General features: G+C 51.9%; 1 protein-coding gene across 1 annotated transcript in view; it reads right to left on the bottom strand.

Moving 5' to 3' along the window:
• The window catches only part of Shb (SH2 domain containing adaptor protein B), a 115,821-nt gene extending 95,115 nt beyond the window's left edge, over window positions 1-20,706 (bottom strand). The window contains exon 1 of the mRNA XM_036178564.1: window positions 19,426-20,706. Within this exon, the coding sequence (XP_036034457.1) occupies window positions 19,426-20,130 (705 nt within the window). The 5' untranslated portion in view covers window positions 20,131-20,706. The remainder of the gene's footprint in view (window positions 1-19,425) is intronic.
• Window positions 20,707-20,995: the final 289 nt, after the last annotated feature.

A 20,995-nucleotide genomic window follows, 5' to 3' on the forward strand; every position in this document is an offset into this window, starting at 1 on the left:
GTCCCTTCCTCCCACAGTTCTGTGTGGATCACCACAGGGCAATGCAGAGAACTCAAGAAGCAGAGTGTGTCATGCCCTGAGGACCCCAGGAAGCAACTGAAAACCGGGGCGCAAGCTGAAATGTCTTCTCCCTCTGAGATGGGTTCTCCCATCTACCTGTGCAGACACACCTGTAGCACAGAAAACACTGAGGCGTAGAGGGAACTTCATTAGGCACCTGCCATGTGCTTCTGCCTGCCTCCTGCTGAGAAGGGGAAAACTGTACACTGTACCCCGTCTCTGGAGCAGCAACATTCCACAGCATGACCACAGGTGTCACGGCAGGACAGACACATAGGACTTGAGAAACAGAAGAGATCAAAAAGCAGGCTCTTGATTTGGCAAGTAGCCAAGATAATCTCCACCCCTTCCTGGGTCAGGAGTGGACCCCTCCGCTGTGGCTTCCCTCCTCTCACGGCCCACTGCGCCTGAAGGGGTCAGGCAAGGGAGGGTGTAAACCCCACCTTCCAGGGCCTGACGGTGCAGTTCCCATACAGTGCAAAGCACAGGCTGAGGCCACAGATCGGAGACAGATGTCAGTCCATGTCCAGCACCAAGGGCTAGCTAGCACTGGCGTGGATGAGCAAGCCTGGTGAGCTTATATAACAAAGGGCTTGTCACCACTTCCTGTGATCACCAGCATTCCAACACAGTGAGACACGCTCAGCCCTGGCTTTGAAGTTCAGCAACTCGTTCAGCCAGCCTCAGCAGCTGGGGCTGCCTACACTTCCTGACCTTCTCACTTCTCTCTCATAGGGCGCTTGAGACCGCACTGGGCTTGTTTGTTTGTTTGTTTGTATGTATGTTCTATTTTAATTTGTTTTTTTAATTGGCTTTTGTGATTAAATAATCTGCATTTGTTTTTGAAAGTGCAAAATAATCCAACTTTCCTGTGACAACCATTGTTGACCTTTTGGCCTATTTGCTTCCAGCTCTTTGCCTACAAGTGCGGGTGGGAATCGGGGAAAGGCAGGGGAATACAAACACGTGACTTTTTTTTTCTTTTCTTTTTTTTTTTTCTGGGGAGTGTGTGAGGGTTCAAGACAGGGTTTCTCTGTGTAACAGCCCTGGCTGTCCTGGAACTCAGAGATCCGCCTGGCTCTGCCTCCCGAGTGCTGGGATTCAAGGCGTGTGCCACCACTGTCTGGCAACATCCGGCTTTTTCTATCTTGCTTCAGCATTTCATCTCGAGCTTCTCCACAGTCCCACAGCATCACTTAACTGGCTGCTCCTTTTTCATCACAGGCACGCCCCTCCCACTGGCCGACTCCTGGGTGCTGGGGAATTCCCGGGGTTTTATTTTTCCCCAATGCTCTGGGCGACCGTCACTAAATCATTCAGGCTTTCCTCATTCTAATCTTAAATAAAGTCCTCAGACTCTTACAGTGCCTCCCTCTCACCCTGTCACCATGTCCTCATTGTCTGTGGCCGCTCTTACTGACCTTATACCAAACCAACAACTTTTTATTTGTTTCTCTGTGACAAAGTCTTGTGTGTCCTAAAATTTAATACATTTGTGCACTACCACACCCAGTTTATCCCCGCTGCAGAGTGAACCCATGGCTTTATACTACATATATATATTGTATGTGCACATGTTGTTCACATGTATGCAGGAACGTGGGTGAAGGCTAAAGGGGTCATTCCTCCATGGCTGTCCACCTTGCTTTTTGAGACAGGATCTTACATTGGCAGGAGCTTGTCAAGTAAGCTAGGCTGGCCGGCCATGGAGCCCCAGGGATCTGCCCACCTCTGCCTCCTTAGTGCGGAGACTACAAGAACATACCATTACACCACATAGGTCCTGGGATCAAACTCTCTACAGTCCTGCAGGGGAGTTTTCAAATCAAATATGACACATGACAATCTGCAACACACACAGCCTGATACAGTATAAATCCCTAAGTCAAACGCATGATTTTGAGCCACCCACAGATGCCAGTCAATGTCTGAACATCTCCGGACCACGGCTGGTAAATGCCACAAGTCCTTTCAAAAGTCTTTCCTTAAGGAGCAGGGTGTCACTCCACAGCCACAGGGACAGACTAAGGGTGACAATCTTACTCACGGGTCTCTGACTTCTAGATTGAATGTAAGGGCACTTCCGTGTCCTATTCACACAAGCCTTTGAGAGTCAAATATATAGATCTCAGAGGAAGGCAGGTCTCAGCCAGAGCAGCTGATTCCTGTCTGAATTTTGTAAAAGTCTACGGAAGGCACAAGAATGTGTGAACCTGGTGTCCCGTTTCAGTATACTTCTACCACACAGGTATAAAATAGCTCTAAACAGGAGAGAGAGCATGCCACCGACATTTACTTCCCTGGCACAAAAGGCTGTAGTGCCAACGAGCCACAGGCTGCTGAACTGCAGGGAGGAACCGGAGCCTCCAAAGCGCCCGCTAGCACTTCATACAGGCGGAGGAGCCAGCACCACGAGGGTGGAGGTGCTACCAAAAAGAAAGGGTCTAGGTGTCTGAGACCAGGTCAGGAAGGCACAAAAAAGTACAAATCAAATAAAGCAACTCTACTAAGGAGATGGGGGAGGGGATGCAATGAATGGAGCTCAAAAAATGAACAGTCTCCATCTATGGACTACAAACTGACCAAACTACTTCAGCAGCAGCGCACTGTGGGCTGTCACTACCAGACGTTTCTGCTACCACCAGAGGCGTCATGGCTAAAACCTTCAGAGAACTCCAAACAAAAGGCGTGCCTGGATAGTTTCCTGTCTCAGAATCAGGCCCACAGCCACCTTACCCCACAGGGACCCAGTCAGACCGTGCCATGACAGTAGGCAAACCCAGTCACACACCCGAGTTCAGTGTTCCGCACTTGGACAAGCTTCAGCCCAAGTTCTGGCGATGGAATCCAGGCTGTCACAGCGTTTTCAGCTGTCCTGCAGTTGACTGGCAGGTGATGCCACTGACTCCCACCACCCTGTCACTTCACAATCACCACAGATGGGTTTCGAGTGGATCTGGCCCTGTGGAAGCCTGATAAGAAGCTGGAGAATACCTCCATCTTTGAAGTCTTCCTTCTGGCCCCTTGCTGGACAGACTAGCCAGGGACAGAACTGGAAAGGCAGAGAGAACTGGCTGGGGAATCCTCAGGGTGTCTCCGAGACCAGCAGGCACCTCCAGAGGCTGCTGCTTCCCCTGGTGACCCAAAGGCTCTGAGCACTTATTGTTTCTCAAAGTCCTCATTCCCCTGGGAGGACAGTGTCCACAGGTAACAGGTCAGCATCAGCTTAGCATCCCATGCTACGTGTTCCCTTTGCATTCTCCTCTTCAGAGGACATCAAGGACCATGGGGTGACTTCCCTGTGGCTCCCTTCTAGCAGTCATCATTGGTCCTGACACATGAGAATGCTTCCAACTCCATGTGGTGTCAGATGGGACAGCAGAGTGTAGTGGGTAGCCATCCCAGCCTTGGCCTGGAAGTTCCAACCCCCATTGAGGCTTCAGTAATGGTCACACCCACAAGGCAGGGCTGAGGGAGGATGCTGAAGACCCAGGATCGAGAGGAGAGGCTCTTCTTAGTTCCGGGACCCTGGACGCAGGAGGTAGACCGAGCAGAGTTCTCCAGAGAACACCGCCGGACTGCGCCATCCCTTTCCCAGACCCTGCAACCTATCCCTTTATTTGTAAGTTACCCCGCAAAATAAACCTCCCTTTTAACTATGTGGAGTGGCCTTAATAATTTCACCAATAGCAGAGCCTCCAAACCAAGCCTCAATGGCCGGCTCCATCCATCCTCAGAACACACGTGGCTGTTTCCACCAGCTCCTGAGCCCCATGTAGATGAGCCAATCAGCTGCTCTGCCCTTTTTGCTCTATGTCCTTCAGAGGTGAGCAGTCAGCAGTATCAAGGTGTGATGTGTTTCCACTCTCACCTAGACTTTGGGATCCTGACAGATGTGGACAGCTGTTCTGAAGATGAAGTAACTTACAGATTTCCACAGAGAGCATTGGGCTATGGACAACAGTGATCCAGAAAAGCCTATACCTTGACAAGTGCCTGATCGATTCCCCTCCATTGACCAGTGCTGTTCTAAGAGCTGCCCGAAAGGCCAGGCACGTGTTTCATGGCTTAAGGGGCAAACTTGGGGTCAGATCCTTGCTGCCCCTGCCGACAGATCTGACATTCGCTTAACTGAGGTCTCCACCTCAGGGCTCCACCGAGGCCTGCCTCTCTAGCTCATCCCCCTGGGCTTGCAGACACACAGGTTTTCCAAAGCACAGCTCTGACCCTGTCAGGTTCCTGCTCCAGTGTCTTCCATCACCCACCATGGAAAGACTAGTGGGCTTTGGCCGGCCTCACAGTACTGAGACTACCAGAGCTGACACAGAGTTGTCCTCTCAATATCCCCTGCCCCTAAGCAGCACAGAGGAGGAGGTGAGGGGTGGACACAGCCCCAGGTCCAGCTCTGCCCACTACTAGCTGCACCACCTGTAAGCCTCAGTTTCCTCCTCAAAAAAATGGGGCCTCATACATAAAGCATGTGTGGGGACTTGCAAGCAGCACACACAGCCCTAGAACTCAGGGCTGGTCCCAGGAAAGCGTTTCCTTCTGCTCTCCACTTTCAGGGAAGGAAAAGGACAGGGTCCTTTCTGAGGACAGCCGGGGGCTGGAAAGCAAAACCATGCTTGGCTTTGCTGTGGCTTTAAGAAGCCCTAAGTTTAAAGCTGGGCTAAGCACCAGGACAAGCACAGTCAAAGTAATACAAAAGTCATACGGCTCTTTCCACAGGCCAGGCCCTGTGCTCTGCCACAGAAAGCAATGGCTTTAACCTTTACAGTGCCTGGCTCACCTCCCCTAAACATCTCATATTGCCACCTGTGAAGTGGGGATCTTCATGGTACCCCCTCACAAAGACCAATCATGAAGCTCCATGTGGCAAAAGCATACCATACAGTGAGTGGTCAGGCAATGTCATCTCTTTAACCCCATGTAACAGTGGGCCATTCCAGGCCTGGAAAAGCTAATTATGTATTCTAAGTTACGTAAGTCCAGGCATAGCATGTGAGATCAGGCTTCTGTTCCCAAAGCCAAGGCTGGTTTCATGGCACAATCAATGGACCACCAATAGGGTCCTGCAGTGTTTGGATCAACAGTTTTGAGTTCCCATGTTATGGCCTTGCTGGCTAGCCGGGAGGGCAAAGACAGAGAATGTGCAGCTCCTAACAACCGTGCACTCAGCCAGGCAATCTCCTCCTCACTTGCTGCCTGCTAAGTGCTGAAGTCTCTCCTCTGCTCCTCTGGAATCTAGGCCTGTGGCTCCCCTCTATTTCTGAATCCTTACCAGTTCACCCCTAAGGCCTTGCTCCTCATCCAATCATTGGGATGTTGTTGTTGTTTTTCCCAAGAGAACTTCTTAGCACTTATCTTGGCCCACCAACTTGGAACCTGCTCTGACCAGTCCTTCTACTTTATAGCAAGCTCCTGAGTTTGGGCTTCATCAAAGCCCTCCATTGTAATCTTGAAGTCCCTGTCCTTAGCACTTGAGCTTGCGATATCATCATCATACATCCACAGGTCTTCATGTGGAAGGGGCAAGGTCAGACTGGTTTTAGCAAGCTGTACTATGTGCCACAGAGGAGGAAAAGGAATCTGGCCAGCAGAGCTTCAGCAGATACAATCACAGGTGGGGGGGGGGGGGGGGGGGGGGGGGGACACACGACAGGATGGCACGAAGACACCACCCTCTTCAGAGAGAGGGGAGAGACAGCTCAGAGTTGAGTGCACTCACTGATCTTGCACAGGACTGAGGTAGGGGATCCCACACCCTCTTCTGATTGCCAAAGGTACCAAGGCATGCACATGGTGCACATACATACCACGTAGGCAAAACACCCATAAGCATAAAATAAAAATAAATTACAAAGAAAAAAAAAAAAAAACTCAATCCAAGTTGTGCAAAAGGCTGACCTGGGTGGTAAGGGACAAATGTACTTATCGCTGACATTTTCTGGGATGGATGGGGTGATGGTCAGACTAAGAGATCCCCAGGCACTCCCAGGGGACTATGGATCTGGGAGAGCAGGTCACACAATCAACCACCATGGGATTCTTAAAAACTACTGACATTCAGGCTTAGAAACCAGGCACCGTACACACCTATAATCCTAGCACTTGGGAAGCTGAAACAGGAAGCTCTCAAAAGTTTAAGGCCAACCCGATCTACATCGTGTGTTCCAGGCCTGCTAAGACATCATAGCAAGACCCGTTTCAAGAGAGGAGGAAGAGAAGAAAAGAAAGCGGAGGAGCATATAGTAGAAGGGAGAAAGGAAACAAAAACACAGCATACAACACACACGCAGACATGCATGCACACACCCATGCATACACACTCACACATGTAAGCAAATATGGGCACATGCTCATACCCATGAGCACATGTGTGCACAGAGCCACACACACATGCTAACATGTGCATATACATTCACACACATGTGAGCATGCATATACACACATAATTAAGAGGAATTGTGGCATAGTTACTAAGGTGTGAGCTGAGCAAATTAAACTTTACAAATCTGTGTTCCCGTTGGTCCTAACGGCTACCAGGCTGGTACCTAGCTGAATGGCACAGTATTACACAGGGTAAGTGTACGGATGAGACAGACATTCCATGGCCTCTTCAAGCTACAAGCATTCAAACATCTGTCCTTCCCCAGGTTTATCCCCCCACCCCCAAACACATCTGGTCTTAATCTGGCACTCCAGCATGAATTCATTACTGTCACAGTCCTCATAGCAGACATGGTAGGATGTACTAGACCTAGCTGAAGCCAGGAGTGAGACAGGCCTCTGACAAGGATGCAAACACCTGGGAGAGAAAATGAGGGAAGCGAGAGAAATGTGGGAATACTATTTGCGTTGGATTTCGTTAAAGTGTTAAAAAGTGTAAGTGACCTGTAGTTCCTACACCTTCCAAGGTCTCATCCATCCTTCACATGCAAATGATCCTACCCACAGGCTACTTCACCACTGCCTGAACCCACACTGTCTGTAAAGGCCTCTTTGCTGCTCTGCAAGTCATTTAACTGCATCTCTATACAGCATCCAACTGTCCCAGGCTCTGACAGCACCTAGGCTTCACCCATAGAGTGTGATTCTCCTACAAGGATCAGCTAAGGGCTGGAACAATGACTGGCCTCGTAAAGTCAGCTCCTCAGACAAATGAACAACTCATCTCTTCCTTGACCAACTCACTGTCCAAAAGTGAAGCAGATTTCTCAGGTTAAGGTCACAGAGGCAGAGCAAACCACTGTGGGTGACTGCCCCAAACATACCTAGCCAGTTCAGTCCCGTAGTGTAGAAGGGACACCCACACAACACAACCAGAGATAGAGTAGCTCTCCTGCTTGCTTATGCATGCACGCACACGCAACAGGTCTGGCATAAAATTAAGAACTAATACTGGGTTACTTCCCTTGGTGTCACAAGTCACAACTGTACTACGTGCCAGGGTATCTGCAGATAAAAGGTATTTTATATAAAAGTCACTGTAATCACCTGTGAACTAACACACTGTTAGGACAAGAAAAGCCAAGACACTTTAGTTTAAAAAGGCACCTGAAGGAAAAGAGGCAGATTTGGGGCAAGCATGAGAGGGTGCCCAGAGTCACACCTCTAGTTAGTCATAAAAAAAGGAAAAAAGACCACAGCAAACCATGGGATCAGTACAGGTGAGTACTGGAGTAAGGGGTAAGACACCACGAGGAGCACTGAGCCCCATATGACCACAGAAAATAATTCACTGTAAGAAAACACAAGCGTCAGACATAGAACCTGAACTGCCAAAATTAAAAAAGCGTTCTACAAAACAAGCAGGCTGCCATCCTTACTGCAGAGTTCTTACACGCCAACAGGAAGATCAGCCTGCAGTGGGGCAGTGGGCGTGGATGGGCAGAAGACAGAGGTAAATAAACAACTTTAGAAAGGCAACCAATAGCTAATGTGCACATGCATCAGTAACCAAGAAACCACAAACCAAACCAAACTGCATCCAACTCCCCATTGTGTGGAGAAGAGTGAACAGGACCTGAAGTGAAAACGCCTTTCCAGAACACTCTGAGCAGCCAAGCATGTTACCATAGTACCCAACAACTCTCCTTTAACCAGGGACACCATCACAGACCTGCTAAGTTAGCGAAAACTGGCAAGCAAGAGAGAGGCAAAAACCACTGCTGTTGCACATTTGAGACAATGAAGACACCATTCCATGAACAGACAAGGCAGAAAGAAGTAACTGACATGGAAGAAAAGCAGACTGATAGATATACTGAAGATGGTGAGTCACAGAACACTAACAGGTAGGGAACAGTAGTGGTTTTCTCTGAATTCTGCAGTCAGAGTTGGCTTCTGTTTTAGTTTTATGTTTCTGTATCAAACTTCAATCTTCTTATAAAAGATAAAGTTACCACCAACACTGATACACCACATACTGATTGCCAAGTCCTGCCTCTGGGCAGAGCTAGCTCACAATACCACATACAGAAGGGCAGGTAGGGGCTCCACCATTCCCAGAATACTATGCACTCCCAAATCACATGCTGTGGCTTAGAATGAACCAGAGATCCGGATTTTGGGGCTGTTTGGCCTTCTGAGAATGCATGGCTGCCGAGATGGTCAAGTTTCACCATCGGGAACTTTCTGGTCATCTTTATGTTTACAGTATGTTATAAACTGGGGAGTCCTACTCCACACCTCACTGATGGCCTCCTCCCTGCACCCCATGGGCCTTATCAGAAGTGGTCAGCAGCAGGGCACTCTCCTCAGTGCACAGGAGCAGCTGCAGCCCTGGTGGAGCCCTGACCCCACCCACCCTCTCCAGGAGAGAGGCTCTGACCACAGACCAGCACCTCTTCTCCCCAAAGCAATGGACCTCTTGTCCCCTTTCTCAGGACCCTGTAGTAGCACCCTGCAGGGCCTCTTAAGCTCTGACCACAGCTGAATGCACACAGCAGGCTCAGCTTCCAGTCCCACAGTCGGAGATGGCTCCTTCTGTCTGGATGCCCATCTTACCCCCTCTCTGTAGCCATCCTTCACATGGCCTCCTCTTCTTCCTGCATTCCCACTTTCTTTTGCAGTCCCAGACAGAGGCCATCCCTGCCTCCTGTCTCCTCGGGAACCCCTAACAAAGCCAGTAGCCATTCATCTTCCCAGCTAGCATGCAGCCCAAACTAGCAAACACATTGACTTTTGTCTTGCTAGTCATCTGTCAGGAAACCATGGGTCTCTTCTCGAGACCTGGACCTCTTCTCATCACCTGCTGCTGGGCACCCCAGTTCCAATGGCCTGCCTGTGCCTTCCACTCTGTTCTCTAACCAAGGCCTCTCACTCAATAAGCCAAGTGCTCTAGCACCGAGCTACATGCCAGCCCTGAAGCAATCCTCTTTAAACCTGCACCAGACCATGCAACAACTCTGCTCAGAACTTCTTCTGGCTTCCTATGGAACTGGAGTTCAAGTGAAAGACTTCTACACATAAGGCTCAAGAGCTCTGCCTGTTCCACATGCCCCAGTCTCAACCTGCCCTGCCCAAGGGTGCTGACCTCTGCACTGCCCCTTCAATCACCCTGCCAGCTCCTGCCTCCCCCTCTTGCCTGGTCCTTCTCTTGTGTGCAATTCTCTCTTGGAGAGGTACAGCTCACACTACCTGGCCCTTCAGTAAAGTCCCTTCTAAGTTCTATCTACTCCAGGGAGAGTGAGCTATTCATGTCCGGTGCAAAGCTCTACCGTACCACCTACACAGAACAGCACCCAGCATGTAGCACTTCTAAGCAAGAGATACTGAATAAAAAAGAATACATAAACAAAGTCATTCCAACTGGAGACTTTGGGTTCAGCCAGCAAGTCCTACTTAGAGGACCTCCACTCTCCAACACACACACACACACACACACACACACACACACACACACCCTACACCTGTCAAGCCATTTCTTCCTTCCAGGCCTCGGGAAGCCACTTTCTGACCATTAGTTACTGTAAGTGCCTCACCAGCAAGGGCTGAGTCACACCCCCAGGGTCCTGACTAACCCTTTCTCCATCACCAGAGCACCCCCGCCCCCACCCCTTTCCATTCCAGCATGATGGGAAATCCAGAGGACTCCTTGGAGAGAACAGAAAGGAACTGAATGACCAAGAGGAAAAGTCAGTCCTTCCTGGCTCAGCACTGAGAAAGCTCTCGCTTCTCAGGAAGTAAGCACCTCTGAAAGTGAAACATTAATAGAAATATTACTGGAAAATACCAAACAGGAAGCAAAGGAAAATTCCATTGTGGAAGCAAGGCCCTCCGTCCATGCGCCTCAATGGTCTCAGCAGCGCGGTTCAGAATCAAAACATAGGAAGAAACGGAACTCAATCAGACTGTCACCCTTCCTGCCAACTCAAGCTCTGGCCAAGTCGCCTCCCCATCCTGGCTCAGAGGGCACTGGCCTCAGAAGAGAAGGCTGCCAGTCCAGCTAGAACCTGCAGAGAGGCAGGACAGGTTCTGCTCCAACACTCCATCGGCTAATGGGGAACGCCACACTTTCCTCAAAGTGGGTCTGAGAAGCCAATGAGTTACAGGGAAAAAAAGTGACCATCAGGCTGTGGAATAATTACAAGATCACAGTACCAGTCGCTCTTACGTCTAGGGAAATTACAGAGTAAAATAAACCACAAACAAAGCAGAAAAACTCAAGTGTGAGATTATGCAATTTGAGGTGATACAGCACCGTGCTTAGAAACAGCCTCTGGCCCCAGCTTCAAATCTCATCTCTGCCTTATACAAGCAAAATAAATAAAATGGAAATGATAGCAGCCCACACATCAAAGGCAGGCAGTGAGAGGAACTACATATTAAGCCCACAGAACGGCGGCTGGCTCGGAACACATGCAGGACAACCAGCTGGCACGCCCGTGCAAACTCCCTGAACCACCAGTAAGTACTCTTTCCCTGCCCAAGCATCTCCTCCTCAGAGGCACCTTCCTGGCTTCCCAATGGTGAAGGCATTTCCCCTCCTTCAGCTCCACAGTGCTGCCCAGACCAGCCTCTGCAGGATCGCTCTCAGCTCACCCACAGACTGTTTACACATCACTCCTGTCCTGCAGACAGATCTGTGTCCCCAACGGGGAGTTCCTTAAGTGCAGGCACTGGCTAGCTAGCTCCTGCCCCATCCTCATGTCCCCGGCTCTGGACAATGACTTGCATATAGCAAGTCCTCAGACGATACAGGACCAACAGAAGTTGAGAAATCAGACCACTGCAATCTGTTTCTATCAATGCACTCCTAACCCAATGGGGTGCCATCAACCAGTCAGCAGCCCCAGCCTTCTGGTTCGTTTTTTTGTGTGTGTGTGTGTGTGTGTGTGTGTGTAGGCACCCATGTGGAGGCCACACAACAACCTCAAAAGGTTGGTCCTCTCCTTTCACCATGTGGGTTTCAGGGATCAAACTCAGGTTGCGGAGCCATCTCTTGGGCCCCAAGTCCAGGTTTTTTTTCAATGACCAAAGCTGACCTCTGCTTCTACAACACAAGTTAAACTCACCAGAGGAGGGCTTGGCTGCAAGACCAGAGGAAACCACACCTGCTTCAGATTTGCCTTTTAAAGCCAAGGTTAGAGAACAGCAATGCTTTGGGAGCAGAGAGAGGATAGGATCAAGCCTGGGGTTAAGCCCTAATCAGTCTTGTTCCTGAGAGTGTGTAATTAGAGAAGACGGCCACCTGATCTCCTTTTAGGAAACTTAAGTTCTTTCTTGATGTGGTCAGAGAGGTGCCACCAGCTTTCATCTCACAGCAGAGCACACACAGCCTAGCCAATCCTTTGGGGGAGGGGAGGTCTCGTGTCAGAGTGAGAGGCCATGACAGTTACAAGACACGCGTTGTGTTGTGCAGCTCTCCTCTGGGATGCGCCTACTCTGTGTGCCGAATTTCTCTATAAAATAACTCAAGTGCAGCATTGGCATCTCCTTTGTGGAATTCAGCAGTGGAGAGATGGGGAGAGAGAATCCAGCTGGGGTAAAAGCAAGGAGGGGAGCTAAGAAGGAGAACATTAGTGGAAGGGCAGAGGAACAAGACAACCATCACAGACCAGCAGGGCCTTCCCACGGCCACTTAACTGGAAACCGTGGGCCTAATCCGTGGGCAGCCGACTCAGAATGCACAGGTGTGCACCGTGTCCTGATACTCGGAAGTTGTGACACTTCTCTACCTCATCGTCTTTATCTGTAAGATGGGCTGACAGTACCGAAAGAAAGCCGGGAGAACGGCTTGCCGGCTTGCCTGCATCCCTGCAGCTTGCCTCTCTGAATCCTGGCCTTGCGTTGTGACTGGCTTTGGTAAACAGCATTCAGCAGAAGGGACACTGTCCCAGATTCCGACTTCAAGAAAACCTCAAGGAACCCCACCCTGTCGTAAGAGCATGTACTGCAGGGGAATCAGTGAGCCCCATCAAGACCGGAAATGATACTCAGTGTCTGATGCCTAGGCAGAAAACTATAACCCAGGGGCCAGCTGCCTGGCTTTGAACATAAAGTTGTACCGAACACAAGTATGCATACTAATATATTCTCTAAGGCGGCTTTTAGCTGCAATGGCCAAGCCAACCAGCTGCGAGGGAGACCAGACCATCTAGCTCTACCTGGCTCCGGCCCTTAAAAAAAAAGGGTGGCTGACTTCTAGTTTAAAAGCCAGGAGGCTGCAGTGACCTGTGATGGAGCAACAGCTGTCACAGTATTTGGACCTAGTACCTAGAATGACTGGGAGGACTCTGACCTGCAGAATTAACACTGGAAACAGCTTTGGTAGCCAGCATTTCTCTCACGCTGCTTTCAAGGGTTGGGACATGAATGGGGAACCTGTCCTCAAACTATAGCAATAAACTTTGGTCCTAACCTTTTCCAAAAAGGACTCCTCCCCCGCTCCCCCTGCCCCCAAAAGGACTTTGTAAGGACTGGAGAAGATGACTGTCAATCAAATAGAAATGGCTGACATTTTGACCCTGGCTTCCATTGATCCTGACTAGTGATTTTATGTGAAAAGACCAAGCAGCAGGTCAACTCCCCTGCAGCAAGGCCCACGAGACCAGTTCTGCCAACTCTGAGTCCTCTCTGCACCTGCCTACAGGCCCACCATCCTCCACACAAGCAGCAGCTCAGGCATTCCCATTCATCCCTCAAGAGTCAGCTCACCTGGCACCCACCTTCACTGCCAGCATTCAGGCCTGTCCAGCCCTCTGCACACCTGTCAGCCTTTCCTTAGGTTCGATACCGTCTCGGGCTTGAGAACCTAGTGTGCATGTTCATTTCTTGATACCCAGGGGATGTTGTCTCCAGAACTTTCCTCAGATACCACAAACCAAGGATGCTTAAGGCTCCTATATAAAATGTAGAAGACCAGGCATGGAGGCGCACATCTTTAAGCCAGCACTCAGGAGACAAAGGCAGGAGGCTCTCTGTGAGTTCAAGGGCAGCCTGATCTACATAGAGACTCTGTCTCTAAAGAATAAACAAAATAAGAAAAAAGGCACAGTGATATTTGCCTTTTGGGTATATGAAGCCCTGTCTAGCTGACTCATAAGGCCTAATACAAAGTAATACTACATACATGGCTACACAACTGTTTATGGTTTAGGAAGTAAGAAAACACAAGTCCACGTAAGGTCAATAATTTTGTTTCAATTTGGGGGTGGAGGGAATTCAAGGTACTGGGAATTGAATCCAGGGCCTGGTGGTTGTGCAAAACCTTCCTCGAGACTGAAACCTTCCACCCTTCAGGAAGCAACTTGAGCAGGAAGGTAAACAATTCAAAATAGCTTCCTGAAGTCCCTGAAACTGACCAGATTCACTAGGCCCCTCCCGGCCAGAGTAAACAAGAAAACCTGAGTCTCCTCAGAAGGAAGGAAGCGGAGCTGCAAAGATTCTCAGAGGAGAAAACTGCCAAGACTTGTGTTTGTCTCCCCGGGAAAGTTTCGTCACACATTAGTGCATGCTAGACAAACATGTTACCACTAAGCAACACCTCAGCCCTCTCTGTACTGAACTTTTTTTTTTCCACTTTTTATTTTTATGTTTTGCCTGCATGCTATCTGTGCATCATGTATGTGCCTGGTGCCCGCAGAGATCAAGAGAGGGCATTGGACCCCCTAACTGGAGTTACAGATGGTTGTGAGTTTATACATGAGTACCACGTGGGTACTAAGAATTAAACCCAGGTCTTCTGGAGAGCAGGGAGTACTCTAAACCACTAAGCCATCTCTCCAGACCCAGTCTTGTTACTTTGAGACAAAATCTAAGTTGACCAGGCTGGCCTCACTCTGTAGCCACCCAGATAGGTTTTGATTTTATAATCCTTCTGCCTCAACTTCCAGAGTAGCTGGGAATACAGACCTGGTTTTCCCTCTCTCCCCACTGAGCGCCAGAGGGTTATGATCAAGTCCACAGGCAGGTGCAAAGCCCAGGACACACAGCCTTCTTCTATACCCTGGCACACCTCCTCAGCCACACTTCTCTCTAAATTCCTCCCACCTAGCAAAGAGCTCAGAAACTAACTGGTAGGTGTTTTTCAAGTTAAAAATTATTATTATTTATTCTGTAAACCTCAACTCTGTGGATGCTGACAAAATACCAAGTGTTGGTACACACTAGCATGTATTTCAACTCTGGCAAACTGATGTCATGATGCATCTTGACTTTCCCAGGTGTACTGGAAACACCATTTAATTATGACAACAGAAACACCAGCACAAAACCTAACTGGATGAGACCGGTTTAGCTGCATGGAAGGAGACCCACAAAGTAACTGGCTTCTCCCTGCCCTCACCTCCAACAAGGTTTCTCTGTGTAGTCCTAGCTCTGTAGACCAGGCTGGCCTTGAACTCAACAGAGATCCTCCGGCCTCTGCCTCCTGAAGGCAGATTAGCTCTACCCACTTCACCCTACAATTTCTTTTCTCTCCCAGGAGCTCAGACCCTTACTACCTCTCACCCGAAATAATTACGAGTGCCCCTAATTCTAGGCTATCTCCTCCAGACATGCCTAAAGGCTCTAAGCCAGTGGTTCTCAACCTGTGGGTTACGACTCCATGGGGGGTGGGGGGTTACATATCAGATACTTACAATGGGATCAGTAGCATAATTACAGTTATGACGTTGCAACAGAATAATTTTATGGTTGGGCTCACCACAACATGAGGACAACATTAGGAAGGTTCAGAGCCAACGCTCTAACAACAACCCCCTCCTCCCCTACCCTATGTAACAAACTCACCTGGGAGACCTAACCTGAGGCCCCCACCTGGTATCACACACCCCCATCACGTCTCCTCTATTGTCACCTCTCATTTCCCAAGAAGACCCACTGTGTATGTGCTCTGGCTTCCAAGAACACATCCTACAAGGCGGTCTTATGGTGGTGAACATGTAGGCACACACTCAGTCTGACATACAAACCCCCTTACAGCCTACAGTGGTCCCATCCTACTTCAATCCCATGTCTGCCAAAAGCACCATGGGGGGGGGGGGGGGGATGATGAAAAAACACATCCACTTCCTCCAGAAACTCAGACCAAAGATCACTACACCCTTAACCTCTGCCTCCTTCCCACTCAACTCACTCTCCTACCCCATCTCAGCACAAGATGCTGGTCAGCTAATTTATGTTAGGGGAGCATCTGGAACAGTGAAGTCTCTTTCCCAAGGTGAGTCTATAAGGAAAACAGATGTGGTGCTGGTGGGCGGGGCTGTGGCTGAGGGATGTGCCCCAGGACTCAGTCACCTGGGAGAACAGGGGGATGACAGAATGAACAAAAGAACAAGGGATAAGTGTTGAAGGACAGGAAGGGACCCCAAATCTGAACCATGGTGTGAGCAGCACAGAAACATGGCTGCACGGACCACCAGCTCCACTGCGCGGCACAGAACTCTCAACTCAGGTCTGGGGTTAAAACTGGACGCTGGCACAGGCCACTTTGCTAAGGTCTACAACAGGAGGCAATGCTGCCCCGGGCTAAGGGGGATTTCCCTGCAGCCACCCGTGGGGACCGAAGACAGGTTCAGGGATGTACAGGGGATGTTCAGGCTGGATCACAGTAGGTCTGGCTTTCCAAATGCTCTCTGCTAGAAATAATGTGAAAACCAGACTGCCTTCTGACTGCTAGATGGGAGGTACTGGCCACATACTAAGCTAGAGATGTGCACCTGCAGCCTACATCCAAAGTGGTCTTGGCCACAAGACTTGAGAGTTGGGTAGAGAACCATCATCATGGGATCTTCTTGTCAAAATGCACTCTCAAGGCTCCGGCCAGAACTGTCAAGTCACAAGCTTCAGGGACTGAGCTGGAATAGTTCAGAGACAGAGGCTGGGGAGGAATGCAGTTTAAAATGTCGTCTGCTGTGAACTCATCAACTCACAGTAACTGCGGTTACCCACACAAGATCCGTACAAGAGCAAGCCAATCAATAATCCTACCATGGGTGGGCGAGGGACTCATGAGGCTCCACGGCTGGCTGAGGAGCTATTGGCAAACTGATAGCTGTTGAGATTCGGGGTGGCCCTGGTAATCTGCTCATGTCCACACAGACAGCACTGACTGGATTCAGTAGGAAATTTTTTAAAATAGGAGATTAAGGTAGGAGCAGCAATTGTTGGAGGGGGGGGGAATTGAGGGGGAGTGAGAAGTTAGAAGCGGATGTGATCAAGGTACATTTGTACATACGTATGAAATTGTCAAAGAATCAATAAAACCAATGTGTGAGTTTTGTTTTTCTGAAGAAACTATAGAGGAGGAGCTGAGGATGGATGCAGCTCCCTAGGTAGAATTGGTTGTTTAGCATGTACCAAGGACTGGGTTTCAATCTCCAGTACTGCATAAAACCAGGTGGTCCATACCCGTAGTCCTCACAGGTATGGGCGGGAGAAGTAGGAGCATCAGAAACTCAAGCTTGCATGGCAGTGGTACACGCCTTTAATCCCAGCACTCCGGGAGGCAGAGGTTAAGTTCGAGGCCAGCCTGGTCTACAGGGCACGTTACAAGACAACCAGGTCTACACAGAGAACCAGAAAAAAAGAAATGCAAGCCCACCCTTGGCTACCTCGTGAGTTTAAGGTCAGCATTCTTTGAGCCTTGTCTCAGGAAAAAAAAAAAAAATCCAGGCCTACATTCCCATAGTGTTTTAGCCAGCTTCCAGGGACACTCAGTACCACTGTGCTAGCTAGTCTACTGTCTTGCCACCACTCCCTTGCGGCCCGCCCTCTTTCCTCCTGATAGGAGCATCTGGGAATTTCCTCCCTTGTCTCCCAAGAGAGACAACTCTTCAAAGATCAAAGCTACAATGTTTGAGAGGAAAACCGGCCCAGAGAGACAGTTTCTTAAAAACGGTAACCCCTACCACCACACAACTCTGTTTACAAGCCCTTGACCAGGCCCTGCAGCCCCTCTAGGATCCTGGTCCTGTCCAACTCGAACCTCTCCGTTCCCAGCCACAGAAGACTCGGCCTGAAGTCCTCTGAAGGACCAGACCCTTCTCCAGCCACCCACAATCACTAGTGGCTCCAATTCAACAATGGCCTTGCCTCAGAGGTGCCCTCCAGGGGCCCCCATTCAACACCAGGCCCCATCACAGGATGACCTGTCACAGCACTCAATACCGACAGGCACAGCACACGATTCCCCTGCCTGCGCCAGCAGGAGAGAACTAAGACCCATGGGAAATGTCTGGTGACAATGAAGCCAAGTCTTAGACACACTTAACATTCCAGCTACAAAGTATCATTACTAAGCATTTCAAAGTCTTAACTCTAATTAGGAAAAAAATGTTTCTTACAGTTTTGAAAGCCACCAGGAAAAAAAACAACTTTAGTGAGCAGGCTGAACTACTAAGTGGGACAAAGAAAGTCTGCCCCCTGGGGGGTGGTCTTGGGCATCAATGGTAACAGGAGTCCAAGTGCAGTGAGCTGCAAACCTCTCTGGAAAGCTTTCTCATAACTTTCATATACAAAAGCCTCCAGGTCCTCCCAGTGGGCACACCAAACCAAGCTTGACCATATATGAAGCTGTAAGAGTCTCATCTTTCCTAAAACATCAACCACAAGCCTCAACAGCGCTCAGTTCTCATCAAAGACATCTCTCTCTCTTGCCCCCTTGTTAGGTGTGCAATCACCATGGCTTCCAGCTGTCATCCAAGTGTGGTATCTTGGATGCTTGGGAAGCCCAGAGTACAAGCTTCCAAGGCGTGTGCCCACCCCGTTTCAGTAAGCACCAGGCTCCTTCAGACTGCACGCACCATCCATCCTGGGCAGACAAAGCAGGGGAGAGGGTGACCCCAGGGAGAAAACCAGGCAGGAAAATTAAAGGAGGGCATCCCCTTACTCATCTCTCCCTTAAAATAAAAAGAAGCCTAGCCAAGCACCAGCTGACAGGTAAAAAAATGTCTCCCTGTTTGGAGATCCAGTCTCTATCAGTCCGGGCAAAAGTTTGAGCTTGCAAGAAGAATGTGGGGGAGAACCCAGAGCAGGGGCCCGACAGCCAGGCAACCCTGCCCTAAGGATCGAGATCTCTCACTGGGCCCCAGATTTAATCAAAACACTGCCTCCACTACAAGTAGACAGAGCAAGTATTTCATGGGGGAAGGGAGGGCAACCCCGGAGAGTGAAGAGAAGGAGCAGAGGAGCCTGGCTGTAATTAACTCTTGCTACGAAGCAGGAGACCACTAAAAGGCCTGACTGGCAGGGGGTTGCCACAAAGGCTTCTCGTCCCCGATCCCCGAGGTAGTACTGTAAGGGGTGGAATGAGGTAAGAGAATGGGGAGGCAGAAGTAGGTCTCCTTTCAGCAGACCGCCTCCGGAGCTGGGGAGAGGAGGTAGGAAGTACCAGATCGGTGAGTTCCCTGGGAGGACGGACATTTAGACCGGAAAAGCCTGCGTGGGGGTTCCCAATACCGCTCCAGTACAACAGGCCGCTTGGCTTGGCTTCGGAAACCTGGCACGCAGAGTGCGAGGTTTAGAAGCATTTACATACACACATTCAGGGACAGCCAGTAAGGAAAAGCATGCCCCGGAGAGTCCCTTTCCCGCTCTGGACCTCAGTTCCCAGCCACATCTAGGAGGAGGACCACCACACAACCCCGGGGCAAACAAGAGCAAATGCTCTTTTAGGCCCGCCGAAGCTGACGTTACTTGGGGAGCAGGCAGGGCTGGCTGAGTCTGTCTTCTGGGCAAAGCTAGGCGGGGTGCTCTCGCTCAGGCTGTGGGCTCTGTAAGGAGGCGTATGGGGAGGAGAAGCCAAAGAGACAGAGTCGGACCAGAGTGCGCGCCGTGGCCTAGGCTCCAGGGTGCCAGAGCAAAGTTGACTGGCGGTGCCTCAGTTTCCCATGCGCACCAGTAGTTTGGGGGTCTTACCTTGTCTTTCTGGCCGGCTCCGGTCTCCTCGGCGGCGCACTTGTTGAGCAGCTTTTTGCCTCCGCAGGTCGTCGGGCTCCAGGTGCGGCCGCCGGAGCACACGCCTCCCGGGGGATCCCCCGCAGCACCCGCACTCTCCACTTTGATGAGCCGGTGCTTAGGGGAGATGTAGCGCACCTCGGCTGGCGTGGCGGACCTCCGCTCGCTGCTGCTGCGGTAGAGGTGCGGGGAGCCGGAGGATGAGGACGAGGAGGCGGCGGCGCCCGGCCCCGACGCCGCGCAACAGCAACCCGCAGCGCCCGCCGCCGCCGAGAAGGCGCGCTGGCTCCCGCCGGGCTCCCCGCCGCCGCTGCCTCCGCCGCCGCAGTAGTCCAGGCGGCACATGGCGCGCAGTTTGCGCAGCGACGAGCCCGGCCCGTTGTACGGGTCCTCGAAGTCGCGCTCCTTCTGCGCACGGTAGGCGCGGATGAGGTCACTCGTGCTGCCGCTGTCGTCGGGCAGAGAGCCCGACGAGGCCGAGAAGCAGGCGGCGGCCGACCCACAGGACGCCGAGGAAGCCGAGCAGGCCTGCGGTAAGGCCTGCGGGGGTTGCTCGCGCCGCTCGCCCCGGCGCCGCTGCTCGCGGTAGTCGGGCCTCGGCGGCTGCGGCGGACTCTTGGTCTTGCTGTTGCCCAAGCTAAAGTACTTGTTCAGCCACTTGGCCATGGCGAGAGGCCGCCTAGGGCCGCGGCGCGCGAGCCCCGTCCGCCGCCGCAGCCATTCGGGGGGCAGCGCTGCCGCCCAGTCCCGCAACGCCCCGGCCCCGGTGGGGGGCGTGCGGGGTACCCGTCGCCAAGTTCAAGTTCTCGCAGCCGCCGCCTCCTGCGGGCCGCCGCCCGGCTCCGGCCGCTGCCGCACAGCCCTCCGCCCGCGCTGCGCGCCGCCCGAGCTTCGGATCTCGCGCCCCTCACGGGCGCGTCTCATAGGGTCCCCGGCCTCGAAGAGCGGAAGGCCGGGCGCCCCCCGCCGCTCACGCCCGCACCGAGCGCACCCCCCCGCGGAGCGCGCCCCTGCCCCGTGCCAGCCGCGGCTGCCTGCGGGCTTCTCCAGTACGCCGGGGCAAGCCCGGCCCCTCCGCGGGTCGGAGAGCAAGCGAGCGACGGAGGGAGGAGGAGGCCCGCGCCCGGCGGAGCCCGCGCGCCCCTGCCCGTCCCGGCGGCGCCTGCCGCTACGGCTACCGCTGCCGCTGCCTCTGCCGCCGCCTCCCGAGCCGCCGCGTGTGTGACACTCGGCCGCCAGAGCCCGCCCTGCGCCGCGGTCCGGCCCCGTAGGCCCCGCCCCTTCCACCAAGACCCCGCCCCACGCGTGCACTCGGTTACCTCCCCCCCACACCCCCCAACCCCTGCCGCAAGAGCCACCTCCCGCGGCCGCCTGGGCGCCAGCCCCCGGGTCGTGCCCGAGGGCTCCCGAGTCCTGCTGCTTGCCCGGCCCTGCCTCCTTCCGACTGAGACTGCCCAGCTCCGAGACCAAAGGTGTCTGCGCAGTTCCCGGGGGCCCGCGCGCCGTGCACCCCAGGGATAGATGCCCACCG

This window comes from Onychomys torridus, chromosome 2, assembly GCF_903995425.1.
Source record: "Onychomys torridus chromosome 2, mOncTor1.1, whole genome shotgun sequence".
Taxonomy (NCBI): Eukaryota; Metazoa; Chordata; class Mammalia; order Rodentia; family Cricetidae; genus Onychomys; species Onychomys torridus.